This window comes from Astatotilapia calliptera, unplaced genomic scaffold (genome assembly GCF_900246225.1).
Source record: "Astatotilapia calliptera unplaced genomic scaffold, fAstCal1.2 U_scaffold_28, whole genome shotgun sequence".
In the NCBI taxonomy this organism is placed as follows: domain Eukaryota; kingdom Metazoa; phylum Chordata; class Actinopteri; order Cichliformes; family Cichlidae; genus Astatotilapia; species Astatotilapia calliptera.
In genome coordinates this window covers 132,293-149,568 of record NW_020535765.1, presented here as the reverse complement: position 1 = coordinate 149,568, position 17,276 = coordinate 132,293, and the positions used below count along the sequence as shown (strand labels likewise).

Here is a 17,276-nt window from a genome sequence, read left to right as displayed (position 1 = left end):
GTACAGAGTATTTATTTGAGCAGCACTTAAAATACAAGTTGTGTATGAAAAACATAAGTGACTTAAAGTGTAGAAACATGAATAAAATTATCCATCCATCCATCCATCTTCATCCGCTTTATCCGAGGCCGGGTCGCGGGGGCAGCAGCCTAAGCAAAGAGGCCCAGACCTCCCTCTCCCCAGCCACCTCCTCCAGCTTATCCGGGGGAATACCAAGGCGTTCCCAGGCCAGCCGAGAGATATATAATCTCTCCAGCGTGTCCTGGGTCTGCCCCGGGGCCTCCTCCCGGTGGGACATGCCTGGAACACCTCACCCAGGAGGCGCCCAGGGGGCATCCTTGTCAGATGCCCGAACCACCTCAGCTGGCTCCTTTCCCAGGGAGGCTGAGGAGTGTGATCCCCCTGTAGCTGGAACACACCCTCCGGTCCCCCTTCTTAAAGATGGGGACCACCACCCCGGTCTGCCAGTCCACAGGTACTGCCCCTGATCTCCACGCAACATTGCAGAGGCGTGTCAACCAGGACAGCCCTACAGCGTCCAGAGCCTTCAGGAACTCGGGGCGGACCTCATCAACACCAGGGGCTCTGCCACCAAGGAGTTGTTTAACTGCCTCAGTGACCTCGCCCCCGGAAATTGGAGGGTCATTCCCCTCATCCCCAGACCCTGCTTCCTCCTCGGAAGACGTGTCAGTGGGAAATTTACTTATTGCGAATGTCAGACATTGTTGTTATTTTTTTCCAAATTGATTTAATCAGCAACTCTCTTTAAACAGGCTGAAAGTGATGTTAACGTGAAAAGGGAAGCAGTTCTCAGGGCACTTTGCCTCTACCTTGGTGAAGAGGACGTAAGCCTTATTCGGGAGTACTTGGTAAGTCATTTAAATCATTGTTAGCAAGTCATCTATACACACACTTTTTAGATAGATATTTACACACACACACACACACACACACGCACGCACGGACGCACGCACACACACACACACACACACACACACACACAAACACACAAACGACTAGATTGGAATTTAATTGAAGAGTTAATTGTTTTTCTTTTACCTTTTTATTAAATGTTTAGGACATTGAAGGAGATGACATCCAGAGAGGCCTAAAGAAGCACACCATGGGCATTTATGCCATCAACAGGGAGGATGGACAAAATGGACATTATGATGACATTGGAATATTTGTTGAAGGGGAGATACTCATGGACAACATTGGATCTCCGGCCCAAGCTTGTGCATTGATGTTTGGAGTAATCTATGCACTAAACCTAGCCTACCCCAAGGAATTGAGGCACTATTATGAATTCATTCAGGAAGTGTTGATGGGATTGGATGGGGAAAAGCTCTCCCCCAAAGTCCTTGGGCTGAAGAACAAAATTGCTACTGGATAGGAAGATTTCTAAAACCACACATCAAGAGAATGCTGTTATGTAAATTACCAATGACTGGTTCTCTTGTGAATAGGAGTGAAACATTTTTATAACCATCATTCGTTATCACGTTCTGTGTTATGTTTTGATTGAACATTTTAACTTAATTTTAACTAACTGGTTGAGACGCGTGGTGGCTGCAGAGGGGGCAGGAGGATCCGTCTCTCGCACCCTCACCCCTCCGGCGCGGTAGTACTGGAGAATAAATTCAATGTCCTGGATCCTGTGGACTTTCCTCCTCTGACCGCTAGCCCTCGCCATCCCGCTGTGTCGCTGAGGTCTGCGCCATCTCCACCACTACGCCCCCAGAGCTGTGGCGGGCAACCCGACGCTGTGGTGCAAACTCACCGCGGAGAGCTGTGCTTTACCCCGGCTCCTCGGAGAAGAGCACCCACGGCGCGGCTACCTGGGAGTCACTCATGCAGTCCGGCTGGCGCATCTCCATCTGAACACCCCCGGTGCCGCGGCGCGGACGTCTCAGATGGCCAGCAGCCAGTTGCAGGTGAGTGCTTTTATCTCTGGGCCCACCCCCACCTGTGGCAGAGGGATAGGCCGTTTCAGCCGGCTGCTCAGCCTTAACACCTGGCTTTCCTCCGCCAGTGTCTCCCACGGCGTGGGTTTTATTAACAATTTTGATGCCTTCTGGGAGAGGAGGCATCTTTTTGGGGCAGACGGGCTCCACCTCAACGCCTGGGGACGCCGTTTGCTGTCCGCCAATTTGGCATTTGGCGTACAGCACTCCCGCACATCGCCCTGTCACTACCCCAAACTGACATTACCTGCTGATCCGTCTGCCACTGACTGATGTTCCCCTGGTCCCAGCTCCTATATTTGTTCCACTTTTAACAGTAATACACAAAACTCTGGACTCGGACCTCTCTCTCCCACAGTCAACATAATACCCGTCATAATCACAAACAGAGAGCAACAGAATTATCATAAATCCAGTAACTCCAAAAACATTAATAACCTCCGGCCTCTTCAAAAATATCAACATCCATTCAACTCTATTGTCAAAAATCCACCAGTCTCAATCAGTATGGCACTTTTAAATGTACGCTCTCTGTCGAACAAGTCTTTTATTATTAATGATTTAATTTTAGATAATAAACTTGACTGTTTATTTTTAACTGAAACATGGCTGGGTTCGGATGCACCAGTTGTTCTCACTGAGGCCTCCCCACCAAATTTTAATTTCTTTTTTTCTATTAGAAGTGGTAAGAGAGGTGGTGGGACTGCATCTTTAGCCAACAACACACTCACCACCAAACAAATTTTATTTGATCATTTTACCACTTTTGAATTCCACGCTATTGTTTTCAGCAGCCCTCCAGTTTTATCTGTCACAATTTATAGACCACCTAAAGACAGCGCTGCTTTTATCAAGGAATTCTCAGAATTTTTAACAAACATACATTCAAAATTTTATATGATAATTTTAACCGGTGATTTTAACCTGCACATAGATAATCCTTCTGACCCTGCAGCAAAAGCATTCTTAAACATTCTTCACTGTTTGGATTTTATCCAGCACGTCACGCAGATTAACGTAAAACATGTATCACCCTGGAGAAACGAAGAAGTCAAAAAACTCAAAAGAAATTGCAGGGCAGCAGAAAGGAGATGGAGGAAAAATAAAAATACTATCAACCATGAAATACTCTGCGAGCAACTTAAAATGTACAATAATACATTAAGGAAGTCAAGAAATTCATACTTCGGCAAAATAATCAGTAATAACAAAAATAATCCCAAGGTCCTCTTTTCCACCATAGATCATTTATTTAACCCTGATTTTAACAGCTCCCAAAGAACCCTCACAGACTCGCTCTGTGAGCAGTTTGCAGACCACTTCAGGGGAAAGATCAGCGCCATCAGATCTGATATTTTATCTAATCGCGATATGTTTGTAAACACATCTGAGGGCTCGATTGTACCTGAGGAGACACTGGACAGCTTTGTCCTGGTTAATGCTGAGAACCTTCACTTCAGAAAGTTTTCTCCACAGTGAGACCCACCACATTTCTTTTACTACATCCACCATCTCCTGCTTACATATTTCTGAAAACATCTTAGTGGTGTAGCAGCTGTCGAGTGAGCCAGCCCTGCAAACCCAGTGAATGGACGATGCAGTGGACAGCAGGAGGAAGCATCCTGATCCTGATACACAGACCATCCTGTGTGATTCTCCACTCGCCAACCAGAAAAGACAAACCTCAGGTGTCAGTTGCAGCAGCCCATCCACGCCTCTGGCAGATTCAGCAACACTGCCAGAGGCTTCCTGTAATCTATTACAGTTGTTAAAGAAACAGTCCAGGAACAGGTCACTCAGGTTAATCCTGTGTGTTCAACTGTAAATATTGTTTTTTTTATTACCTTTAAATATCGTTGTTTTGATAGAAATATTCCTGTTTAATTGTTATTTTCTGTGTGTGTGTTCAATCACGTTCATCACATGAAGTAGTTATGCATTGGAGTGGAGGAATGTTAGCATTTCTACGTGCTCAGCAGTCAGACTTGCCCTTTTTTTTGGTGACAATGTTTCCAGCAACTGAAAAAAGCCTTTCAGATGGTGTTGATGTGGCAGCTACAGCCAGATATGAATTGGCTAAAGTAGCCAGTGTGGGGAATATTGTTGCATTATTCTTCCACCATGCAAGGGGGTCATTATCCCTTGGAATAGGGGCTTCCCCAAAATACAGCAGTACTTCTTTCCTCACGGCCTCATTTTCTCCATCCCCACCCTGGTCAGTGTTTTCATTACAATCTTCCTCCTCAGAATCTGTACCCAACAAAGTGTCCAAAAAACTATCTTCTTTGTTGGGGGACTTGCTGAGGCTTCCTGTCCCACATGTTCCTGCTGTAGCTGTGATCTTTGCTCCCTTTTGAGATCAAGTGCCTCCCTCTGTACTCTTACTTGCAGTTTCAGAGCATCTTCGGGAGAAAGGAATTTCTGTTTACAAAAATGTGGATCGAGGGCAGCAGCAATAAGTGACACATTTTTTCCCATCTTCTTGAAATGCAGATACTTCTGGCTGCCACCTATACAAGATTTCCTCTTCTGCACAGTTCTGGAAAGAGTTCATTGCTGCAGAATCAAATGATTTGTTTTGGGTGGATTTCAGCAGGATGAACAGAAAATGTGACATAAGACTGAGAACATTAGTGATTTGCTCATAAGGCTTGAGCACCTCCTTCAATTCATCCAGAAGAATCCACTGATCATTTTTCAGATCTAGGTACTGTTTCCCACGCTGTGTGACTTCTGGATCTGAAAGCATCGCAACCACTGACCATTTCTGTTCCAATAGACGTTCAATCATGCAGTTTGCTTCTGCTTAAGTTTGGTGCTAGCTGGCTCACTTTTCCTAATGTGCTTTACAAGGCCCCGTGCAGCTGATAGTGCCTTATCAATCTTGGGGTCTTTCAGTGCATGGTTTACAACCAGTTGCAGTGTATGCCCGGCACACCGATAGGACACCACTCCAAACTTCTCTTTCAGGATGTGGAGGGCTGCGACTATGTTACTTGCATTATCATGCAGAATGACAAGGACATTATGTAAGGAAATGTGGAATTTTTCTGCCACCTTCTCCACCCAGGAGGCAAGGTTTTCTGCAGTGTGGCGCTCTTCAACTGGCAGTGTTGCTAAATTGAAGGAGAGAAGATCCCAATTGTCATTAATGAAATGGATCAGAATCAGAATACTTTATTGATCCCTGGGGGAAATTATTTTTTTGTTACAGTGCTCCATTATAAACCAACATTAACAAGACAGACAATACGCTAACTAAGAATGACAAGTTACCCCTAAGTAGGACTCTGTGACCAGACTTGTCCAAGCATCAGTGGTAAGGGAGATTTTGGATGTGGCCTTTTTTAGTTGATTCCTTAGTTTCTCTACTGACGTTTCATACTTTCTCTCCATCATGCTTGTAAAATGATGCCTAGAGGGCAGAGTGTAACCTGGTTGGAAAGTGGTCAGCATTCCCTCACCCTCACAAATAAAAAAACACCTAAACAGCAGCTGCTATATGTTACTGCAAAGCAGCTTAAATGAGTTTTGCATTTACGGAGGTTGGGTGTTTTTCTCTGTCTATGAGTGAGTGTATGCCTACTTGGGGGGTGTCTGGATGAATTAAAGGGTAAAAACCAGCATTAGTAAAAAAAGTTGAAAACTTACGGTGGTTTGTCCTTTTCAGAAGCTGCTCCTGGATGCCGTCGTTTGAGGTGCTGGTGCATAGTCGTCGTGCTTTTATGATAGGCTATTTCCACCTTACAAAGCCGGCAAACGACTGAATCACTTCCTTTTTGGTTAAAATATTCCCTATACATTATATTATATCCTATATACTGTAGAACTGCGTGTTTGGGTGGAGTGGTTTAAGTCGACTGCGACTGCCTCACTCATGTTGCCGCTACTCGCTGCCGCCATGTCTGTTTTGAAAGTGACGCATCGACGCAGATTTTTTTACATCGACGTATTTTACCCGTCGACGTAATCAATTATGTCAACGCGTTGTCCCAGCCCTAGTTGGATGATCTGTCTGCTTGTGATGTGCGATACCACTGATTTCCTTTCCGATCCGATACCAAGTAATATTCAGGGTGGTATCGAAGATACTGATCAGATACCGATACTTTGCACAAAAACTTATTTTATTTATTGTATCTCAAATTATAGCGTCATAATGATTACAGGACAGATTTCTTGTTCTTATCACTTAATAATGCAGAGTTCATCATATAGAAATAAAAAAACTTAAGTTGTGCACTATTTGAACACCTTGCCTGCCTGCAGCACTAAAGGACTCCGTGAGAGACGTCTGTCTCGCCCTAGCAGCACCTGTCCCTGTCCTCCTCTTCAGTTCGTCTCAACATAAGCTCGTCATATTCTGTGATATGATTTACTCTGAGGTGTTTGACAAGGTTAGTGATGTTGCCACAACCATACATGCCAAACCTCCCGATTTTTCCGGGAGGATCCCGAATTTCAGTGTCCCTCCCGAAAATCTCCCGGAGCCACCATTCTCCCGAATTTCTTCCGATTTTCCACCCAGACAACAAAATTGAAAAACCAGATCGCAGAATTCATAGCCACAGCCAATTCCAGTTTCCAACAATGGCAGCAGCGACTTAGTTTTAATATCACTCTTATTTCTCTTTCTGGGTCGTGACGTACTACCCGGCTTTCTTTAGACCGCGAAGGCCGGGTCCTCAGGTGGAAGCAGCCTCTGAATTTGGACACCCCCGCTGTTTCTGGGCTGGCCAATAATAACGGTGATATTTAACGTATTTTATCCGATAAATAAACAATGTAAAATTTATTTATCACCAAAACAGCCCTTTTGAATGTCTCCCTAGTATGGCCACAACACCTCACTCTTGGAGCACTTTTTTGCCACATGTATCGCAAACCACGTCTCAGCTGTTTGTGGAGGTAAAATACATCTGCACAATTACGCTCAGCCATTGTTGTGAGTGCGTGCGCACCAAGGGGCTGCGAGACATTTATACAGCCGTATTTCGCACATGACTATGAAAGGCGGAAGAGGAAGTAGTTCCTTTGAATGTAGACAATCTGAGTGTTATAGTTTCTTTCCACTGTGTTCCTGTTAATGATAAACTACAAATTTACCCTAAATGACTAAAATATCGATATTTTAATGTGAGAATCGATTCTAGAACATAAATGGAAGGAATCGATATTTCAGGATCGACCCGCACATCACTACTGTCTGCTGTCACTGGGTGGTGCTGAGGTCTGAATCTGAGGGCAGCTCCTGTAATCACAAAGAGAACCATCAAACTCAAATATAAAGTTTATCTCTCAAATCTGAAATAAAGCTGATCCTTCTCTGTCCTCACACACCTCAAGTTCAAAAGCATTTTCCCTTTCCATTTCACAATCAATTCTACCCCAGGTCAAAAATATGTCTAGGAAAATTTCCCTAATATAATATTATTTATAAATATACCCGTCTAGCACTTGCACAAGTGCATGGAGGTAGGACCTCACAGCAGAAGCATACGCCATAATGTGTTGTACATTATTATATGTATATTATATGTAACGTGGTATTTTTCAATTATTGTATTTACCAACATCAAGAAGTCACAAGCAAAGAAAGACCACACCATGGTGCATGTTTGAACAAGGAGGGTTTACTGGTCAAGATTATTTATTAAACAAATAAAACACATTTTTTTTAACCCCCCGGAAATACACGTTCAAAGCAACACAACAGCGGCCCAATATCAGACAGAATTCCACTCTGTAGAGTGGGCAATCTTAATGAAGCAGTTGGTTTTGTTTTGTGGATTCAAGCTGCACTTCATATTTTTGACCACCAGATGTCACCAGAGAGGATTGTATTGAAAAGCTTCGAGTACTGAACCTTTTTTCAATACAAGCTTCAGTGCCTCAGAAAGCTTCATTTGGCCATCACTGGTGTCAGGGCTCTGTGTGTGGGCAGGCGGAGAGGAGGATCCAAATGCAGGACTCAGACACTAACTTGAGCTCAAAAACCTCAGCTTTATTGTTGGTACGAAAACAAAACATGAAGTGAACACTGACTACAGAGACCAGAAACACACAGGCATAATCTGATGGTACGACGCGACACCGAGCACGGGAAAACACAGGGCTTATATACACAGGGTAGTAATGAGGGAATGGGCAACAGGAGGGAGACACAGCTGGGAGAGATCAGGGCTAACGAGACAGGGGGAACAAAGTTGCACACACTAACATAAGACAAAGACTTTCACAATAAAACAGGAAACATGATTTACAACTCAGAGACACGGACTCAACACAGAGAGACAGAAAATGACACATGGAACTGAACTATACATGAAACCACAATTCCTAAAACATGGATAACACAAACATGAAACTCTAATAATAATCATCACAACCACAACAAGAGAACAAGAAAACAATCCATGATGCAAAACTAAACCAAAATATAATAAACTCAAAATACTGGGTCCAACGGACCCAGAACCGTGACAAACTGTCAGAATTCTGTAGAGTTTATAGTGTCGAAGTGTCTGGATCAGATGGTCTGATCAGACTGAGAAAAATGTCTGAGTTTAATTTAGCCTCATCAACACTCAGGTTGATGAGGTTGTTGGTTCATTTTCTCTGACTCACTCCTCAGAGCTCGACATGAGTGACGTCCTGTCCAGAGCTGTGACAATGGTTTTCTGATCTGAAAGAGGAAACAACAGGAAACATCAAGCAGGTCACCAGTGACCCACTGAGGGGGAATTTTAGCCTCATGCTAAACATGCAAAGTGTCAGAAACTTCACACACACAGACAAAATGAATTCATATTACAGAAATTTTATTAACATGTAAACCAGTTTGATCTCTGATATAAACACAATTTGGTTTATAACTTTCACCTGTCAAGCAGACTGACACAGTTACAGCAGACATCTGTGATACTATCAGTGCTGATCCTACACTTTAAACACATTTCATTGCAATGTGCTAACTTGCATATGACAAATAAAACTGAAAACTGAAACTTAGGTTTTATTGTTTTTATAATAGCAGAGAACTTGAGTCAAAATTTGAGTGTAAATGTAATCAGATGAAGTGTGAGGTTGTGAGAAAGTCTCTGACTGCATTCATAGATGTGTCCTTTCAGCTGCTCGCTCTGATCCAACCTTTGGTCTCTAAGAAGAGGCTTCAGGGAGACGTTTGCTACGTTGGACTGTAGGACCATCAGAAATGTGTGCAGTAACAAAACAGGCAGCACTGAAAGCAGCTCTAAGTGTTTGTGTTGTTCAATGATTTGTGCACAACAACAACAATGGGACCTTTCTCATCCATCAGTCACCATGTGGACATTTTTCTGACACACTTTGAAGCTGATGGACGTTTTGTGTCTGCACTAAGTACGTTTTCACCAGCTATGGCACCGGCAGGATTCACTTTCACAGACTCACAAGCACCAGCTTCACCCCTCACCCCCCCTGAAGCTGTAGGCTTTAACATTGAGTTTCCCCACACATGTGTTGGGTAAGTTACTTTAAAATAGTAACTTAGTTACATTACTTGTTACTTCTCTCAAAAGTAACTCAGTTACTTCAAGTTACTCGTTACTTTCAAAGTAACTAGTTACTAGGGAAAGTAACTTTGGTTTTACTCAGAATTCTCTTGTTAATGTGTTGCTTCCATAACTTTGCCAGTCTTCTAGCTTGTTTACTTGCCACATGTGCACTGTGCCACCTACCAATAGAAAGGAAAAAATAATGTGCATATTTCCACGAGAGAAATCCCACGCCTGGACCATCATTGACTGCTGCCATGATTCTAGCCTACGTCACAGTGTCATGTGCGCCTTTTACATCCAACACAAAAACTGTAGTCGTGGTGCTTTCGATTGTACTCAGAACTCGGAAATGCTGCCTTCTGAATAGGAAGATGTAGGTAACACCAGACTGCAGATGAGCTGCATACAGGGCTGGACTGGGACAGAAAATTGGCCCGGACATTTTGACTAGAGACCGGCCCACCATTATAGGAAAAATTATAAAGCCTTTGAATGAAAACAAACGCTGTTGTGACAGTGATGTACACTGTTTTGATGGTATATATGCATCAATCTATCAATCGTTTGTTGTAAGATTCAGATAATTATTTTTTAAAAGCTAGACATTTTAAATGTTAATGCCCTACATGCCCCCCTGGCAACACTTTGCTAGATCCGCACCTGCACAGTTACCAGCTGTCAGCTACCTAGAAAAGTATCCTGGTGTTATTTGTCTCTCAGAAACAGTTCATAACTTCAACTCATTCATGTCACCTAAAAGGTAAACCTGTTTCTCCATCACCTGTTCAGCTCTGATGATTCAGTAAGGACATCTCCTGGTTTCATGTTTCCCTCTCACCAGATAACCAAACCATATCATGACCAGCAGCTTTACAGCTGTGGCTCCATCAAACATCAGCTGATACTAGAAAGTAATATTAAATAAATTCTAACAATAACTGATCAAGCTTAAACGTGCTGCTGTTGTTTAGCGCGACATCTGCTAGTTTCCTCTTTCGGCGCAAAGTGGGCGATAAACAAACAAGAGAGAAAAGACGATCAGCTGATCATTGATCAGTTTCATGATTGAAGTAGAAACGGGAGAGGGAGGGGGGGAGAATGAGAGGAGAAGAGGCAGCTGTGCAGCGTAAAGACACAGAATAACTGCAGCTTTGTGACTTTTTCATTGTAGCTGAATTACGGGACAAACTGTTCCTTTTCACCTCAATAAGAAACGCGTAATATTTTCTCTGAATACCAGGCGGGACGGTTGGCAACTCTAATAACTTATGAACAAAATAAAGTTCAACATCATTAACTTCATAGCACCCACCCAGCTGTATAGAAACTCTGTCATGCTAGCTAGCACGCAGTATGGAAAAAATCAGCATAACGAAAATAAACTCCACCTAAACTTGGTTTATATCTGACCCAGATAGACTGCAGGTCATAACTTAATACCTGAAGTTCAGTTCACACTTGGACCGGCGCCCGCCTTGGCTCTCTTTTCCTTCTGCGTCCCCTTTCTCCAGCCCGAGAACGTGTTGCTTTCTCTCATCCACCTGCTGGCCTCCACCACTTGCTAATGTTACTGAATCTGTGGAAGCTCCGCGATAGCCACCACACGAAGTAACGAGTAACGACCCTATCTAAATCCCAGTAACGACTAACACGTTCCTGATTTTGGCATAATAACTAGTTACCGTGCTCGTTACCACAATAATAACGTAGTTACTGTAACGCGTTACTTAATAACGCGTTAGTCCCAACACTGATATTTACAGACGAGTTAGAGAGCAAGAGAAGAAGAGACGGATTCATAAATGTCTCCAAAAGTTGATTCTGTTCATCTGGACGTAGTGTTTTGTGGGAGAAACGTTTCGTCACACATCCAGGTGACTTCTTCAGTCTCAGCTGACTGCAGGTTTCCCCAATCTTATAAACAGTACATTTGCATAATGCCTGAAACCAGCCCACTGAAGGAACAATGGGCTGCAGGTCAGTTCCTTAATCTTAATTATGCAAATTCTCATGACCATTGATCAACCACCACTGATCAATGGCCATGAGTACCAGCCACAAAGACAACAGCTGGAGAAACATCTGTCTACCTCTGACATCCACCAGCTCATCCATACAACAAACAAACATCAACAACCAAGAAGCAGCTTCACCTCTGATCACACACACACTCAACTCTACTCACTCACCTGGAGGATCAACAACACTCAGACTGATTTTGATGATCTTCCACGAGTGTGTTTCTGCCATGAAGACACCACACATAACATGACACTCGTATGTTCCAGCATCTTTAATCGTCACATCCTTCAGAATCAATGACACGTCTCCATCCTTCATCTGCAGATCCACCCGGTTCTTAAAAGATGGATGCTGGTCGTCTGGATCAAAGTGACCGTCACGGTACAAAAGCACATATTCTTCCAGGTCAGCTCTGCTCCACTTTACACCTCCGATCTTGTTGTTTGGAGCTCGACATGTCAGAGTGACGTCCTGTCCAGACTCAGCTGTGATGATCTTTGGGTCTGAAAGAGGAAACAACACAGAGCAGAGAGGTTAAAGGTCAAAGTACAATTATGATCAGAATGATTGACTTTAAATATTTTGTTTATTTCCTTTGACATTAGAGGGAAATGGAATTTAAAAATACAAAGTGCTAGAACAACTTTAAGAACTATGTCAATCTCAATTGCAGGAGTTAAATTATGGAACAGTCTAACAGAAGAAATAAAAGACAGTCAAAACATAAAACAGTTTAAAGTAAAATATAAAAACCTAATTTTAAATAAGTATAAGAATGAAGAAAACGGGGTTAACCCAGGACGGTAATGTTGCTGGTAATGGTGTTGCGGTTCTTTTTTGGATTTTTTTTTTGTTTTGTTTTGGTTTGTTGTTTTTCCATAACTTGTGTATCTGCAAATATACACATTCTGTATTTTTCATATGAAAGATACTATACTGTGGTGGGGCTTGCTAATTTCTTGTTTTTGATTTATGTATGTTATGTTTTGTTTTACTTCATATGTTTCATATGTTGTTTGTTTAATTTAAGACAAAAAAAATTAAATGAATGAGAGGTAAAACTTGAGGGGGTAGGGACAAATAAGTAAATACTTCTGCCTACTCCTTTTCAAACAAATAATGGAATGATATTTTGTAATGATTGTGAAGGCACATGTTTGAAATGTTTGAAATAAAAATGAACTGAACTGAACTGAACAGTTTTTAGTCATGTTGGATTTAATGAACCTCTGAACATCCAGGCTAAACATGCAAAGTGTCATGTGGGATTATAATATTATTTTATGCCATGTTAAACCCCTAATTAAAGGTTGTGAATTATTATGTAGTTTTAGTTTGCATTATTCTCCTGAATTAGAAGGTGATAACTGTTGCATTAGTTAAACTGATTTGCATTAAAGTAGACTGCTGATTTATTGTGGATGAATGATATTGTTTTATGATGCATTATACTGCTGAGTTATAAGAAATACTGTTCGCAGAAAGTCATCGTCTTATTTGTCTGATTAGAAAAGAACAGAATATGCTGGAGTTTTCTGCCCCATCTCAGCAGGAGCAGATAGACGGGGAGCCAAGGTCGTAGCTTAGGCGCCGTGTGAGAGAAAGCATGTGAATGTTTAGGCTTTTATGATAAGGTGGAGGCACCAGAGACTATAAGAGTTTGAGCAATGCTCCACCATTTTGAGATCTGATGCTGTCTGCATCAGTGTCCATCTCCCACGCGTGTGATCATTAAAATCATCGTTTGACTCAACCCGACCGGACCAGTGTTGTTATTGTGGTTTTTCCTCTTGTCTCCATCCCCAATATTTGAATCCGTGACAGTCAGAAACTATAAGCCAGAGTAATGTGTTAGTGAGCTGTGTCGGGCAAACAGTCAGAGTCGTCTCTCTCACCAACCTGGTTAAATCACCATGGTAATGTAGGAATATTTAGCTGAGTTTAGAAATATGTTATCATAGAAAGTAGAATTATTGTAGAGACATTGTTTGTAGAGTAATAAAGGCCTCATTGTGTTGTAAATTTAGCAGTAGATTTTAGAGGGCTTCTCCCCCATTGAGTGGAAATTCCCCAGAGGATGTAAGGTGGGGGTTTTATGACCTCTAGGGAGATATCTTCACCCACAGTGTTTTAACTGTCACGCACACACATCCACACGCACACTCACTCATGTGCACTCACACATACACACAGGTATGCGTACACAGTCACACACGAGCACTCACATAGACACGTGGGAACGTGCACATGTAGGCATTCACGTGCTCGTGCACATAGACACAGACAGAGTTTGCAGCACACCGTGGGGGTTTTATGATGGGGTCACTTGTATAAAGCTGACTGTAACAAACAAAGGAGTGAAGATTTTGGAGAGGGACACCGGCCTCATCTTCCCTTCTAGAAGTGCATGCTTAAATAAAGATGAATGAAGATGAATAAAGATGAATAAAAGATTTTGTGAAAATGACTACTGAGTCCGGTGCCATCTCTGGATGCTCGAGGAATAAAAAGAACCGGGGTAAAACTGATTTCTCAACAGTAACGTATGCTGAACACATGTAAATATGGAGCTGAACATTATTTATGTTTGTTCTTTAACAAAAGTTCAATAAAAAGTTTCAGAGTATCAGGATCAGACAGAAATCTCTGAGTGTGCAGCTCCATAAATCTGTAGTTTCATAACACTGTGAGCTGTATTTAATGAAAAGATGATGAAAGTCAGTTAAAGAGAGGTTTGTTATACACACTTTGTTTTTCTTCCAGTCTGCTGCATTCAACACACACAAAGTTCATAGAAACATGAAAGAGCTCAGTTTGACTTGGACAACATTTCTACATCCAAACTGAGTCAAAGCTCGTTCATTTGTAACTGATCGATGATCCTAAACACAAGCAGGCAGATTATTGATCGTCTATAATCCACAGACCTTCATCTACACTCAGATCATCACACAGCGTTTGTGTTCTCACTTCATTCAGTGTGTGTAGCAGCTGATCTCAGGTCTGTGTTGTTCATCTCTCACAGAACAAGTTCTTACAAACAGCTGAACCTGAAGCTCCAACACAAAAACACTCACTGACTCTGAGATCAGAGCTCAGAAATTCATGTATGTTTGTAACACAGTTTGACTTTGTGTCAGTAAATCTCAAGAACAGCCTGAAGATGAATAAACTGTAGTTCAGAGTCACTGACAGCACAGACACACACTGTTGGTCTGAGTCTGAACATGATGATCATCAGAGAAATAACATCAGACTCTGAACATCCAGCTTTCTACAGCGTCTGCTGGATGTTCACCATCATTTATTTATGTTTCTATGTGTCTGTTCATCTGACTCACATTCAGGCTGTAGAAGTTTAAGATGCTCTGCTACATGTGGATCAGCAGGATTCGGTTTACAGCTTCTGTAGATCAGGATACCAACAGCAGCTGCAACAAGAAGAAGAAGTAGAGCAGGAACTGTCAGACCAACTATCAGTCCAGTAGATAGATCCTTCTTCCCTCTGTCTTTGTTGTCTTCATCCTTCTCTTGTCCTCCTGTCTGACCTGCAGGTGAGAAACACATGTGAGGTGTCAGCTGTCAGGTAGGTGATGAGTGAAGAACAGAACAGAATCCATTTCCTCTTCAAACTGCTGTCAGACATTATCTACTGCACTCTGATCACATCACTCGGACCAGCTGCTTTCTACAAAGTCTCATCAACAACATCTTTACAAACAAACATCAACAACCAGGAAGCAGCTTCACCTCTGATCACACACACACTCAACTCTACTCACTCACCTGGAGGAACAACATGAAGGTGGAGGATGATGTGTTCACTTCTTGTTTCTTTCATGAAGACACCACACTCGTATGTTCCAGTGTCATTAATCGTCACGTTCTTCAGAATCAAAGACACGTCTCCATCCTTCATCTGTCTGTCCTGCAGATCCACCCGATTCTTAAAAGATGGATGCTGGTCGTCTGGTTCACAGCGCCCATCCCGGAACACAAACACATATTCATCTCCCAGGTCAGCTCTGCTCCACTTTACAACTATGATGTTGTTGTTTGGAGCTCGACATGTCAGAGTGACGTCCTGTCCAGACTCAGCTGTGATGGTTTTCTGGTCTGAAAGAGGAAACAGCACAGAGCAGAGAGGTTAAAGGTCAAAGTGTTCACTTCTACAGCAGCCAATCAGAAACACACAATAAAAGACAGTCTTCTGTTATTAGATGATGATCTTTGATTGTGTTTCTTCTTGTGTCCCTTCAGGCGTCACCACAGCGAGTCTTCTCCTCCTCCTCACCTGATCCCGAGCATCTTCATCAGGGCTGATTTGTGACAGAAGGACAGCAGCAAGAGTGAAAGGGAAGGTTTGAAGATGGCAGTGAGCTGCTGTCATGTTTGCTTTGGAGACTCTGACACAAAGACAGGAGGCCGAGCTGAACATGTTCAGATTTTCATTGAGAGCAGAATGGACGAGATTATGAACGAGTTCATCAGAGGGAAGCTCAGGCTGAGACGTTTGGAGACAAAGTTCATGAGCAAAGACTGAGACGGATGAAAAACATCATCTGAAAAACAAATCTTTGGTTTTAGAATCTGTTAGTTTGATAAAATGTTGTTGATGGACGAGTTCATTGAGACTCTGGATGTCTGTCAGACTGAGTCACTGCTTTTTATTGTAACAGCTGTACTGATGCTCCTGAATCTGGCCTCTGACACAAACCTCCAAACAGTAAGAATGAAAAAAGAATAAAACTATTAAAACTCTTCAAGCAATAAATAATCAAACCTGAAAAAGAAGAAAATCATCTGGAAACTAAACTGAACTAAACACAAAAAGTCCAAATGGAATAAAAACTCAAACTAATGAGAAAAACTACAATAACTCTGTTCCACAAACAACAACATGTGCTGATAATAAGTGAACATAATGTGTGAGAGAAAGCAGCCTCTCATTATAAGACACTGTGAGTCTCTGCATGCTGCCTTTATGGAGCTACAGCTGTTTGTATACACTGAACAAAAAGCTTTGTAGCTGCATCCTGACTCCTGACACTACAACACATCACACTGACACACACATTACACTTCTTTGTGTCTGTGCTGCAAACTGCACCAACACACAGACTCCACCCAGCTTTGTGTCGATCGCAACACTGAATGAGTAACAAACTACTTCTTAGAGAAATATAATCAGCATGTAAACCAGACTGAGACTCTTTATCTCAGAAATAAACTCAGTTTAGTTTCTAACAGTTAAATCTCACCTGCAGAGACGAACACGACAAACATCAGCATGGAGCAGAGTGACGCAGTTACAGCAGACATGTCCGTGATCTCTGTTTCTGCTGATCTGACTCTTAGTTTGTCCTAAATGTTTGAGTCTGTTGGTGTTTTCACTCAATAACTGAACCTGAGTTTAAACCTGAACACATCAGATTAAATTTAAGGTTTAAATAAAGTTAAAGCTGCGGTTCAAACTCTTCCGTGTCTTTGAGGACGTGGCGTTAGAGTGACGTTTGGTAGGTTGGACTGAGGATGCGCAGAAATGTGTGCGTCACAACAAACGAGGCGAAGTAGAAAAGTTTTAGTGTTCAGTTGTTGAACGATCTCCACAGAACAAAATCAGAACCTCTCATGTGTCGTCATGTATGAACAGTTTGTGTTTCAGTCGCTGAAGCAGAAGAACGTTTTGTTTCTGACGGCAGTTTGATTCTTGTTTCATCGTCACAAACAGAAAAACTGAAACAATATG

At 42.3% G+C, this 17,276-nt stretch overlaps 1 protein-coding gene across 1 annotated transcript in view; it reads right to left on the bottom strand.

The window, feature by feature from the left end:
* The window catches only part of LOC113017912 (CD226 antigen-like), a 133,461-nt gene extending 116,612 nt beyond the window's left edge, over positions 1–16,849 (bottom strand). The window contains exons 1-4 of the mRNA XM_026161016.1: positions 16,789–16,849; positions 15,353–15,643; positions 13,179–13,197; positions 11,695–11,717 (exon numbers count right to left, since the gene is read on the bottom strand). Coding sequence (XP_026016801.1) covers positions 11,695–11,717; positions 13,179–13,197; positions 15,353–15,643; positions 16,789–16,849 — 394 coding nt within the window. The remainder of the gene's footprint in view (positions 1–11,694; positions 11,718–13,178; positions 13,198–15,352; positions 15,644–16,788) is intronic.
* Positions 16,850–17,276: the final 427 nt, after the last annotated feature.